The 14186-nt window shown below is 41.0% G+C and overlaps 1 protein-coding gene across 8 annotated transcripts in view; it reads left to right on the plus strand.

Annotated features, from left to right (window-relative positions):
* LOC135913063 (rho GTPase-activating protein 23-like) overlaps nucleotides 1-14186 on the plus strand; it is a 163993-nt gene that overhangs the window by 91124 nt on the left and 58683 nt on the right. For 7 of the 8 annotated variants that reach the window (XM_065445732.2, XM_065445728.2, XM_065445731.2 and 4 more), the window contains exons 8-11: nucleotides 2452-2517; nucleotides 4823-4931; nucleotides 11965-12028; nucleotides 13863-14042. In XM_065445732.2, coding sequence (XP_065301804.1) covers nucleotides 2452-2517; nucleotides 4823-4931; nucleotides 11965-12028; nucleotides 13863-14042 — 419 coding nt within the window. The remainder of the gene's footprint in view (nucleotides 1-2451; nucleotides 2518-4822; nucleotides 4932-11964; nucleotides 12029-13862; nucleotides 14043-14186) is intronic. The other variant, XM_065445730.2, reaches the window with a different exon arrangement.

The raw sequence follows: 14186 nt of genomic DNA on the forward strand, positions 1-14186 counted from the left end.
TACACCTGAAATGTATACTTATTTTGTGTGTTTTGCAGCTAGGCTTTGCCAACATAGATGGCTTTAAGATTAGTGGAGAAACAACCGTGTGTTGTCGTAGAACCAGGATGGTCAACAGTGACAGCATTCTGACATTTTTGATGGAACACATGTTGCACCTTCTGTGCAATACCATTTTGCTATTAGACTGCAAAAGAAAGTCATGGCAATTTGCAGGAATTTTTCTTTTCTGAATATTTTTAATGACACAGCGTTGTGCTACCACTTCTGACCAGTTTGTTAAGCTGATAATACAAATCCTACTCACATGATACATTAAAAAGTTGGCTTGGCTGTGATCATTGAAGTGTTCTGCCACTATCAAACACGAAGGCAATTATTCTTTTTTGTCAGCTGCTGCTCATGCTGGTCCACTTTTAGCACTGCATGCTGGTCCTTGTGGCTGTGGGGTGCTGATGTTTGCGTAAGCCATGTGCTCGTGCATTTGGGCTAAACAGGGTAGTGCCATTACTTTTTAGGTGGTTCACGCCAACAACATCAGCTTGTCAAAAATGCACTCAAGCACAGAACATTTCTTCACCCATTCATAAGTGGTTTTATAGAAGGAAAAGCTGACATTCACCTGGAGGCAGTACAAAGCTACAAAGGAAACCCAGATGGACTTCTTTGAAAGAAAGCTTCACAGTTAGAGAAAAACTCGTCCTGTATTGGGGATCAAATGCCGTGCCACCCTGTCCCTTTCAGGGGAAGGTGCTTCAAGACTAACTGCACTAACTAGGGGGCTAGTAGATAATTAGGCAAGAGCTATTTAATTGGCAACACAAAGTGTAGAAAAATTGAGCAGGCAAATGAACTCTGCAGAAATTGGTGAAGCGGTGTAAATTTTTGTAAGTGCGAAGCTTTATTTTTCAGGAACGAATAGCACATTGCTGTAGAGTAAAGCTGCTTTCATGTAAACACCAGGATTTCCTTTCATAAAGCTTAATCACCATTGCAGATTTTCACAGAATTCATCTGCTCATGGGCGATTTTAATGGAAGCTGACAATACAGCCTGTCATTTTGAAACCATCAAACGTTATTTAGAATTTAGTTTTGCAGCTATCTAGTTCATAGGCAATTGCAAAGACAAGTGGCAGAGGCAACATATTATATGCTATGTAAGGGAAAAGCAATGTCAAAAAGAAAAAAAGAATGAGGAGTCTTGAGAATAATGTGCTCTTTGCATCAACAGCGAAGTTGATGCCATCGCTAATAGAGCATCAACAACACTGAGCAGGATGTTAGATAGGCTGGCAAAGTGTCCCAAGTTTTTTCAGCATACTTTGGAAAAGGAAGCATTTATATTTACCAAACCTGCATTGCATGGTGATCACCTCACTGCTGGCTGCCTACAGCTGTGACCTTGGTTGTTGTGCCAGCAGCCACAGTTCTTTCACTGTCTCAGCGCACACATTTGTACGGAAAAAGTAATCTGGTATAAGGAACATGGAGTAAAATATGTGTGCCAATAGTGTTCAAAATAAAATACACTTCAACTTTATGCCTACTTCGGAATACCAGATAAACTGTCTGTTTGTAATTACTGGTGTTACTACCACCTGTCAGATGATACTAATGTCGAGTAATTAGCGTACTTTACATTTGAAACTGTGCATAGGTTCCAAGCCCTGATGTAGTAGTCAGCATATTACCCTTCCCTCATGATACTTGCCTTTTCTTTTTTTTCACAGTAATGCATACTGGTGGTGAGGGAAGTCACATTTCAGAATGGTCAGCAGTAACGAGCTGAAGCCTGTCATAAAATACCTATTAAAGATTGCCATGGCATCATGGCACTGTGCAAGGAGCAAAAATAAATGCTGAAATGTCTAATCTTACTAAATTGTGCAAGAAGCTTACTGCGACGCTCAGTTGCACAGCATAGCTCTAGAACCAGCTTTCGTTAACACCTGTGCCATGCAGTCCGATGTGACACTATGCAGCCAGGTCAGAACTTAAGATTTCAGCTCGTGCCTTTAAGTATCATCGCTGCATAATTTAAGAAACTAAAAATTCACTCATGTGTTGGAAGCTGTGTAGTGCTTAGTGTTATCTCTCATCCAAGTTTAGTACCTAGACAGTTAGTTCGATAGGTGACAATGGGTGCCGTAAGAATTATTTGGCAGAAACACCAAAGGGGGCAAAGTGGCAATGACAGTTCATGTTAGAAAATACCTGAACACAGCACTTTTAGCCTTGGTCACAGTTGCATGGGATTGGTTTGGTTTCTTTCAGGATTTGGGTATCTGTTTGCTGTGTGTGGATGTGTAAGCATTGACACATGCTCTGATGTGGGCGGCTTTGTTGCTCTGATGCTGCTGCACTCTTGTGATGATGTTGCTTAATGCCATGGTGCTTTTCTGTTTTCTTTTCCTCTGTTCCTCATTCCTCTCCTAATCCTGTTTTGCAGCGGATGATTTTGTCTCGCCAGAGGTTGCCTCATCTGTTGTGTATAGGAGAAAAAATGGTTCTCAAGGTAACACCTTTGTAGCCTGTGCACATTCACACTGCATGCTTTGCCCTCCCGGCACTCACGGAATGCTTTCCCCCCTCACACTCCGGCAGTACTACGGAAAATAGAAGACTCGCTTGTGTCATCCAGTTTATGTGCCGTTTTGTACCACTCAATCCACCTGGCACAAACAGTTTCGGAAGAATTCACTAATGTCTCTAGCATGTGCCATGTTTCGTTCGCATTGTTTTGGTGCTTGGTCCACTCCGTAACAGTCTCGAGATTTGATTTTACATAGGTTGTTCACTAACGACTGAGTCTAGTACTCTGAAATCTTGATTTCTGAAAATTAATTTTTGGCACTTTTATCCCTTTCTGTATACTGCCCATTAAGTGAAATGCACACGTTCCATCATTTCCGCCACGCCAAGATGACATGAGTCAAGCCATATTTTCACATCAACTTAAACAATCACCTCCAGTGCATCTCTACGCCTGATTCCACGTCTCGTACTATGTCAAAGTAATGTCATTTTTTTTTTTACCGTTTCCCAAAGCGTCACAACAATCGTCTTGCCCATTTTACAGTCTAGGTGTGGCATTCTTGGACTTCTTTATGTACCTCATGTTAAAAAAGGGACACAGTTTTGGCATTAAAAAAGAAAAGGTATAGTTAAGGGAGGTGTTTAGGTATAGGTATAGGGAGGTGCTAGGTTTCAAAAGATGGCTTGAGTCACGTTATCTAAGTGCTGTAGAAACGGCAGTATGCATGGATTTCACTTACTGGGTATCATATAGAGAGAAATAACAGTGCCGATGAACAATTTTCAGAAATTAATATTTCGCACTTCATTGAACAACCTTTGTACATATGCATTTAATGTTGCTGTCATCTCCTTAGTTACTTATTCATTTATTCAGCAGTGTTACACTACCTTGTGATAAGTGGCTAGTGGCCAGAAGGGTACCAATGGTTGCACTTCACAGTATTCAGTGAGTGATTTACAAAAAAATAACAAAAAAAGTTCTATAGGTTGATTGTAATTGGTGTCTAGTTTCTTCAGCAAACTGAAATTTATTTCATCATCACAATCACCACCATCATCATTATTTATTATTCCCTTAAAGGCCCCTGCTTGGGTTATTATATAAGTAACGGGGGCGGAAGGGAGCTAGTACTATTACAGAATACACTAAATCTGGGCAGTAATACAAAGTGGGGGAAAATGTGAGAAGTCATTGAATGAATCAAAATCAGTCAAAAGACAACAGGATACACATGGTCAAACGGGGATCACTAAGGCATACTAGGAAAAGAATATTACACAGCATACACACAGCAAAGCAAAAGACAATTCAAGAACTATTGGTTCAGAGAAGCAAAATTGAAAAACAAAGCATGATTGAAACAAACAAAAACAAAGGTGAACTGTAGTTAATACAAGGATTGTACAGGTTGTGTAGATAATAAATCAAGAAATTTTACATGATCACGTTCAGCGCATAGTGAATTTAGTAAGTTTATTCCATTCCTGTATAGCAGTAGGCAAGAATGAGTTGTTAAAGGCATTAGTAGAACCATGAAGACGCTGAACGCTCAATAAACTGAAAAGCTGACGAGAAGTGCGGATTGGCGGGAGGAGGAGCATTCCATGTAGATGTGGAAATGTGTAGTATGCTCTGTGAAATAAACAGAGTAAGGCAATTCGACGTCGGTCTGCTAGAGAAGAGAGACTGAGGAAGTTTTTTATTTTACTGATGCTGTGGTTGTAGTCATAATTAGAACATATAAAACATGCTGCACAGTTTTGGACTGCTTCAATGGTGTTAATGAGGTAAATTTGTTGGGGGTTCCAGTTACGCGGAGCATATTCAAGCTTTGTGTGTACATATGTTTCGTAGGCCAATTGTCTAACAGAAGGCGGTGACAAAGATAGATTTCTTCTCATGAACCCCAATGAGCTCGACGCGTCTGCTGCAACCTTTATTATGTGTTCTGCTCATGTTAGTTTTGTAGTAATTAAGATGCCAAGGTACTGGTATTCCTGTACTTCCCAAAGTTCATATCAACTAGATGTTCAAAAGACTCAATGGTAAATAGTATTTACTTTAATTTCTTCATTTGAATGGCAACAAGTAAGAAAGGTTAGTGTTTTGCTATGCACAGATTTAGTTTTACATGATTATGCCAGCCGCGACTGATTAAGTGCCGCGATAGCTTCTGAACATATGACATGTACAGCCAGTTATTTGCAAGCTTGAATTACTTGAATGTGGCACCATTTCTTTCTTCCTTGCCCTGCTTTCCCTCTTGCTCCTTCATGAGCAGAAGACAAGGCTCACCCGGCACGACGAACGTCGTACCTTCGAGCGACTGCAAACGAACGCCTTCACCTGGAATCGGACCAGAGCGAAGATGAACAACACTCCGTTTCTAGGTGAGGGGCTTCATTGCTGACACATTGCTTTATTGATCTGCACTGAGGGCCTCATCAAAATAAAGGCATCATGTAGCAGCACCATGGACCTTTTAATATTTTTGATTGGTCGATATGTTCCACAATATTTAAACCTCTTGACATTTATTTTTCAAGCAGGAATTCGCCAACAAAATATAGGTTAAAAAGGAAAAAATCTACAGAAAACTTTGAGTTTCAGAGAGAATGAAAAGTGACAGTAAATGAGGGGAACCCCCATTTCCATAAACTGATGCATTTGGACAAGGACTTCATTATGTACATATTTATTTCACATCACCATCATCTTCTTCATCAGCCTGTTTTATGACCACTGCAGGACGAAGGCCTCTCTCTGCGATCTCCAATTACCCCTGACCTCTGCCAACCGATTCCAACTAGGGCCCGCAAAATTCCTAATTTAATCGCTCCACCTAGTCTTTTGTCGTCCTCGATTGTGTTTTCCTTCTCTTGGTACCCATTGTGTAACTGATCCAAACCGTTCTCTTTCTGTCTCCTAACGTCTCTTAATTTTAACTGTCTTAATTTAACTGTCTCTTAACGTCTCTATTTCACATAGTACATATTTATTTTGCTAAATATTACTTTTCTTTCCTTTTTTTTGTGCTGCTGCCATATGTGTATCGATTATAAACTTCCACTAGACTTTGGCTCTTACTAAGCAGATCCTTTGTACAAGTTCACCTTACGAATGACAAATAAATGGATGAATGAATTAATGACTGTGATTTCTACACATTGTAATCTGCATTTTAACAGCAACTCTTGCAAACTTGCAGGTTAGGACCTCATATATTTCTTCTATTGAGAGACACTCTCCTGGCTTTTCCTTTTTTGTTGATCATTTTAACTTAGTTTGCGTACGAACGAAGTTGTTGGCTTTACATGCAAATTTGGTGTACCCTTTCACATTTGCGCACCGTGTACGGAGAGTGCTCATTCACTGAAATTTCTTCAGACAAATGTTTCAGGCTTACTATTCATCACACGAGAAATTTGGCTCTGCACAAAAAGAAATCTGCCTTTTCACTGTTCCGCGAAGCATTTGAGGGCTTGCAACGATAGACTGCAGTCATCGGAGCCCATAAATTGATGTCTTTCAATGAATCTGCCTTTTTGCTGTTCGAGCAGCATTCCAATGCATTCCATGATTCAACAGCATTCCAATGCTTACAGTGCCAGGCTGCAATCCTTCTCTTTTTCATCGTCACACATTTGAATTTCAAAAACATGGGTGAGACATTTCTACTAGGGGTGTGCGAATATCGAATATGCTGTAGCGAACTATGTCCCTGCGAGCGCTCCCTGACGTCAGTCTGATTCGGTGCTCATGCACACAGCACCCGAATGCTGCAATTCACAGCACAGCACCACATCAGCTGGGGCTGCCTCTATTGGTACAAGGTTTGTCTGAATTTACAGGACCAATCAAAATGATAATGCAACAGGGACAGAGGGAATGGCAACAAAAGCAGCGCATATTTCGTAAAGTGCGAAGATCGGGCCAATTAGCCGCCGTAGGCACGCAGGTCATGTTGGATTCGCTGTGACGAATGTCGCGCTGCTTCAACAGCCGTCAATATAAGCTGCATGCGTGACCTCGCAACCAATCACAATCACATTGAGCCACTCGGATAAACATACTAGTGGCAAGCATTCCATGACGGCTTGCAGCCCATCACCACATCGGCCGGCGGTGAATTTTCGTCACGCCCACACCATATAGCCACACTGCCTAGACCATTTGGCCTAATCGGCGCTTCTGCATCGGGTGGCCCTAAGTTACGGTTTAGTGCCTAGTCCACGCAGGTCTACTTGCAGCAGCCGTGCAACACTCAGAAAGCCACCAAACTGCCTCGCAAACGAAAGCATGTGCGCGGGATGGCAACATACTTGATCATGGCCGCCATATTTGTGACTCACAGAATGGTGTCTTTCATTACTAATGCCGTTCATAGATGCACATCGCTTTTTTAAGCTCTTTGAGGAACCTGTCGTAAGACTACCTATGGATTTACAGGGCAAGCGCTTCGAAAGTGTCATGACCTGCTTAAAATGCATAGGCGCAGATGGTGGATAAAAGTGGGGAGGTGCATCGCACCAACTTGCCATGACCCTGCAGATTTTAGAATCTTTGACAGATGGCAAGTCACACCAAACCTGACAATGAAACGGCATGAAACGCATGGTGCCTCCTCTTTACTGTTGGCATCGGCTACTAGAGTCACGTGATGCGTGGTCCTTTCATCTGTTCACAGATTGGCCTTACATTAACCGTCCTGCTGTAAAGTTGAGATAGCCCTTCTGCATTCTGAAGAAAAACTGGCAAGCAAAGCTTTCTATGCAATAAATAAAAGATTGCTGCAAAACATGGCTTCACTGTGTAACTGAGAACCTTATTGGTATTCAGTACTGTGGAACCTCACTAATTCATTAGCTTCAGAGGAAACTAAGCACTTGATTCTATAAACAGAAATTCTATCGATAAAAAATATGTTTTCGAGACCTTTGTGTTCTAGAACTGAGCTGTAATCAGTGCTGGCATACTAATTTTATCTTCCCTTTAATATGAGTAGACTGTACTATATATCTTGATTTCTATGTATCCATGTTACCGATAGCTTGTTACATTCTTTCTATGCAATGCTAGGAGACTCCCTGGCACAGTGCAGCACTGCGATGTTTGTATTTTCTTCCCAAAAATTAATAAGCATGAACTTTTGTGAAACATTTTGTGATATTCAATATTCGATTCAATATTTGGCTTTTATTTCTTGATTCGATTTGATATTCAATTAGAAATCTACAATTCGGCATTCGTACACTTCTAATTTCTACTATTTGTGCTTGGTATAAGGCTCTCTTAAGGCTCTGTTTGTAGCCTGACCGAAAGTGACCATGTGTATAAGACCACTTTCTTATAGAGACTTGAAAACTCCAGGCCACCCTTTTAAAGTGCTTTCTAGAAGAGTGCGTGCAAACTAGCACACATGTAGACATGAGGCGTAACAGGGATTGGGGCTAAAATATTAAATGCACGACTCGACGAGGACGATGAAAGAAGATGGGATACAAACACTGTCCTTTCACTGTCCTCATCCGGCTGTGTGCTTAAAGTTTTTTTTTTTTTTTTAGTCATATCTTACCAAGCCATCCAAAAGGCTGCATTGGAGGGATTAGGGATGGAGATCACTGAGGTTGCAAGGCATTTCCAGCTGATGCCTTCCTTTTCTATTTCCTCACCCCCCTCCCCTCTGGCTTTCCTCTCTTTTTCTCTTTTTTGACAGGGAGCTGTAAGAAATTGGTCATCAATCATATCACTCTGTAAATCTGTGCTAGGTACAAACCGATGTTTGAGGGTTTTTATGCATTGTCATGAAATTTCGAGTACTTCCCAGTCTTGAGAGGCTTCTTGCATGCTGTCTTGTCTTGCGGATAGATGAAGATATTACAATGAAGGAAATGAAAGTAGTTAAAGGCATATTTACAAGAGCCTTTAGATGGAGGGGGTGACCTCATACCAGTAAAATTAAAACTGATTGCTCAAGCAAGCAAGCCATTTATTTTTTTGCAGGTATTGCTGTCTCAGGTTTGAGACATCGCAGGAGTGGTTACATAAAAAAAAGGCAAAATCAAAACACAGAATTAGACACTTGCTTTACAAACTGTGCATGCGAAAATTGTCGCAAAGAACTATCAAGTTTATTTCAAGTGTCAACTGTGCACGGAAAAAAAGAATATTTATGACAATCAAGAAAAGACTGTAATGGCATGATGTTTAAAGGATTGGACCAGTGGGTCACAGGTGTAGAATGACCAGTGAAAGAAATAGGTGCAGCTGTACAAACCGATTTGTGCACAATATTATATAACATGATAAGCCGATCGCACGTTCGTCGATGTTCTAAGCAATTCAGTGATAAGACATGATAATGCTTTGAAGAGGAAAAGTTGTGGTCATAACAGTTAAAACAAATCTGATAGCTTTCTACTAGACAGACTCGAGTTTGTCATGTTCAAGATGAGGTAACCACACAACTGACGCATGTTCAAGAAGAGGCCTGACCAGCAATTTATAGGCTGTTAGCTTGCATTCTTTAGTCGTGCCCTTTAGAGCTCTTTTTAAGTAACCTATTTTCTTAAACTATTTTGCGCGAATAAGGTCAATATGTTTGTGCCACTGTAAGTTAGAAGAGAATACAAAACCAAGGTACTTAAATTACTGGACTCTTTCTAGTGTGTGTTACGCCTTGCCATACTTAAATTGCAAGGGTTGTTGCTTATTAGTGAATGTCATTATCACTGTTTTCTTAAAGTTAATCTCCATTTGCCAAGTTCTGCTCTAGTCTTTAAAGGAAGAAAACACATCATTCAGTAAAACCTGATCAGTGACACTACAGACATTAGAATACGAAACACAGTCATGAGCGTAGAGGCGAAGCTTAACTGTAGTGTTAGTAACAACTTGGACGACATCATTGATATAAATTATAAATAAGAGGCGTCCCAAAACAGAACCCTGTGGGATACCCAAGAAAATGTGAACTGTTGATGACTGCTGGCGATTGTAGCTAACAAACTGAGTCCTGAGGTGCAAAGTAATCCAGCCAAGTAATTTACATCATAGGAGCCAGTAAGAAAGGTGCGAAGTTTAAGGAGAAGTTTCCTGTGGCATACTTTATCAAAATCTTTGGAGTAATCAATAAAAAATGGCTGTGGCTTAGGTAAGGTTAAGCCCAGGATGCGAAGCATACTAGCCTTTATTTTAGTTGTTGAACCACTGTTTAGCCTGGTGAACTGCTGTTGCTTGGCTATATTTGGTTCGGCTAGACGAAGAAACAACTCATGCATTACTTCTTCGCCTTCAAGAGTGGAACGCGACAGCGTTCCCGTCGACCCGCCAAGGGGTGTAAGACAATGGGCTACAGGGCAGCGACTACGCGCCCCGCATTGGACGCGGTGAGCGTCGAGCAAAGCAGCGTTCGGCGCGGCAACGAAATGTGCGCCTGAGCAAGAGACGCACGCCTTAGAAACAGCGCGTTTCTAAGGCAACACCGCATTCACTAGAGGCGCTTTTGTACCGCTTTGAAGCGTTGTACTCGTGGCTCAGTGGTAGCGTCTCCGTCCCACACTCCGGAGACCCTGGTTCGATTCCCACCCAGCCCGTCTTGCAAGAGTTGAGCCAAAGCCACTTCTCCTCTGTCGTGACGTCACGGTGTCACGTGATTTCATGGTCACCGCCGCGCCTGAGGAGCTGGGTTGAGCCCTCGTAATATGCTTCGCATAAAATAGCATCGACCTGTTCATCGTTGTTAAGTGATGAGGCAATATCATGCGTGAATTCAATCAACTATGTAACAGTGGAAAAACCACTATGGAAACCATGCCGATGCTGTGCAAGGATATTGTTATTAGTGAAGTATTGAATAATGTGCTTGTGAATGACATGCTCCAGAAGTTTATGGCACGTAGATAATAATGAAATTGGTCTATAGTTAGAAATAGTTTCCTTCTTGCCCAATTTGAAGATAGGAATGACATTAGCGACCTTCCAAGTTCGCAGAACTTGTCTGGAGTCAAGTGATTTCTGAAATATCATTGTTAGATATTGTGTACACCATTAATTCAGAGTACCGTTTCAAAAATACGATAGGAATACTATCCGCACTGGCACTTTTAGTAATGTCTATGTTTAGTAAGAGGTTGTGAATTCCAGAATAAGTTATATCGATGTCTGGGAAAGCTGCAGATACCAAAGGAGTGGAGAAGGAAGGAACAGTGCCGTTATCAATGCAAAAAACATATTTGAAATAATTGCTGAAGGCATCTGAGATCGTCTGAGTGTCAGACCAGGTTTCATTTTTAATTATGAATGAAGAAGGGTTGGCAGAATGTGGATTAATTGTATTACAAAATTTAGTCAGTTTTTCCCTTATGAATGTTGACAGAGTAGTGTTGTAATAAATGTCTCTTGCTTCATGCATTTTACTTTTGAGTGTTCTCTTTAGCATGCACAATAGCAAATCCTGGTTTGAATTGCACCGTCATCAACGACGCAGTAGCTTTGTGCGATGAATAAGCTGATTTATACCTCCATTGTACCATGGGTGTTTAGGATTGTGTTTGAGATCCTTGCTGGGAACGAAATTCGATATTCATTCCAACACAATTGCATGAAAATGTTCCACTAACGCGTCCAGGCCACAGGTGATACTGGAAAACAGAAAATTGTCATAGGAATCCACTAACATAGAAAGTACACTATTATTGTTGGCACGTGAAAAATCAGTAACTACTTTGTATGCTGGTTTTATAGGCTCACAGGCAACAGAAAATTTAACAAAGACTGCATTATGATCGAAAAGACCTTTTACAATTTCACACTCGAGGTCTGCACTTTTGAAATCACCTGTAACGAATACAAGATCGAGAATTTAACAACCTTTAGTGGTGCTATAAACAACTTGGAGTTAAATCAAGTGATGTGATAGTGCTACCGACTATTACGTGTACTAGATGAACCTAATCTGGAAGCATACTGGTTAAAGCCGAATTCCCTGTGTTATGAAATTTATATCTCTCTGTTTTCAGTATTAGACGGTTAGACAATGTTGCTACTGCAACATTCTGCCTCTTAAAGTTTTCAGATCTTTTACATTTAATCTGCACTTCTGTACCTACAGTCAATTTATCATATAACAGACTTGTTATTCCATGAAGATTGTAAGGTTTGCAGATTTCATGTATTAATGGCTTTCATTAGTTTGTCATTTCACATGAGTTTTATATTCATGAAAAATATTTTTGGTGGCCAATCTATTGTAAGATATTTTGTAAGTGAGCTAGTAAATATAGTTAAGGAAGTGTTGTTACCAGGACATGTAATAAGTACATTTAGCAAACATTTACTATGTGGCCCAATGTGCTCATCCTGCCAACAATCTGTTTGCATGTGTGCCAACTTTTTGCTTTCCGCTTGTTTTCTTCTCTGCAGCACTTCGTCCACCCCAAGTGGATCTCATCGAATCCAAAGGCTAAAGGCATTCTTTGGCGACAAGGTGAAGCTGTGGTTTTCAATGCATGCGGGAGGGTGCCCTTGTTGATTAGTCATTTGAACAGATGATGCAACTTATTGCTGGGAACACCCTTGCTCTTGCTCTTCATGCTGGAGGCATCTCTCGTGGTCTAGTACAGTTGAACCTCGTTAAAGCTAAGTTGTATCTGACTTAAAAATGCATTTTTTTATCCTGTATTTGTTATAAGCACGCATTCTTTGTGTACTCATAACACCAATAGTAAACATTTCAAATTTTGCTTCCCTGCATATTCTTGTTCATTAAATCGAGGTTCGACTGTACTAAGCTCAGACAAAGCCTCTGGGTGATGATTTTCATGAGTTAGCAGGGTAATTAAATGAAAATAGATCTTCAAATTAAATATGGCATTTTTTATGTGCCATAAGTTGTAGCATTGTAGCATGTTCATGCTGTGTGGCTTAAAGGCCAACTGCAACAAAATTTCGGACTGCTTAAAAAGCCTAGTTTAGGATAATGTAGATATAGAGGAACTTCCATGCAAAATTTGATTATGCTAGGAGAATGCCAGCAAACTTTAGAGTAGGAAAAAATCGAGAGGCAGACATAGACAAAGAGACAGGAAGGTGAAACAAAATTTGATGTTTGAAGTACGAGTGGAAGCCTTACAAAAGGCTAGCAAAATAGTAGTTTTTGATACTAAAACTGAAATAATAAAAAAAACCATCATTTACCACTCACGAGAAGTGATGCATGGCCTTTGAGAATCTCAGAGGTCACGCTGCTTCATAGTGTAGACATTGCAGACCTCCTGGCCGCCAGGACTCTCAGAGCAACCATGTGCTCTGATTGATCTCTGTGCTTCTCCAGGCGTGGCGACACAAGCCAGCCTGAGCACCTGGTTGTCATGGCGCACTGAAAGTGGCTGGAAAATCTAGGACACGGCATGTTGAGCATGTTGAGGCTGCGGCTTTGCCAAGATTGGTGCAGTGGTATATACTACTCATTTGTAACAAAATTTAGCCAAAGTAAAATTTTGTTGCAGTTGGCCTTTAATGGCATTTACTTGCAAGGAGCAAGTGAAGGCACTAATGAACTACGAATTTCAATAGGAAATGCAAACAGCATTCTGATGATGGCAACAAAACAGTGAGATGTTACTGGCAACAGCAGTGGCTGCTGATACTGTTGTCAACCAAATACAAATTTTGGCATCGGAAGAGCGCAGAAGCTACTGACACTCTGTTTTGCTTACCCTTTCACTTGTTTGCCTGTTGCTTGTACTTACGATGACTTGACATTTACTTGTTTCCCCAGCCTTTCCAGCCTAGTCTGTAGTTGTAATGCACGCCTGCAAGTTGTAATGTGCATGTGGAACATATTTTGATGTATTTTCACTGTGCAGCTGTATAGCATGTATGCAGTGACTGTGCTTTTATCCTTGCCAAGCTCTGTTGCATGCAATTGCTAATTAAACAGACACTCGATATTATGCATTTGAGTCATGATTATACCCTGGTTACAGGTTACACTCTGGCATAGCGTAATATGGGGGATGTGCCAATGCCTGGTGTCACACCTACAATACCTCGAAAATATGTTCCTTGTGGTTGCTGCTTCAAGTAAATAATGTTACTAATAATACTCACTACAGCAAACTAACTTGTTTGTGCATATGTTATGCTTTTCATCTGAACGAAATAAATAAAAAGTACAGGTAAAAGTTACAGTAATAACTTTTTGTGCTACTGCCATGGCATTCTTTACGTGTCATTGATTCATGTGAATTTGTAGGTGCCTCACCCTATGTCTAAGCTGATGGGTCATAGCCTTCAAATTTTCGGATGCTCACTCCCAGGCTTCAAACTCATCAACGCCTGGGGTGGATGTGAAGAATGAAGATGCAGAGGAACGACAACAGTCACAACAGCAGCAGCCGCACCAGCAGCAGCACCAGCAGCAGCAATTGCAGCAACCTGAGGTGACAGGCGACGTCCAGGGCTGGCTTGCCTGCAAGACTGTGCTTGTGGATGGCAAGGTACATTTGTTTCTCTCTTCACACCTGATGCTTCCAATGGACGAAACAGTATGTGAAGCAAGAGAACTGCGAAGTGTATGGAAGGATGAGCGGTGTGAAATTGCTACCACATTTACGTGGGCCTAGGTTGACGTATTCAGTGGG

The sequence above is a fragment of the Dermacentor albipictus genome, chromosome 1, assembly GCF_038994185.2.
Source record: "Dermacentor albipictus isolate Rhodes 1998 colony chromosome 1, USDA_Dalb.pri_finalv2, whole genome shotgun sequence".
NCBI lineage: Eukaryota > Metazoa > Arthropoda > Arachnida > Ixodida > Ixodidae > Dermacentor > Dermacentor albipictus.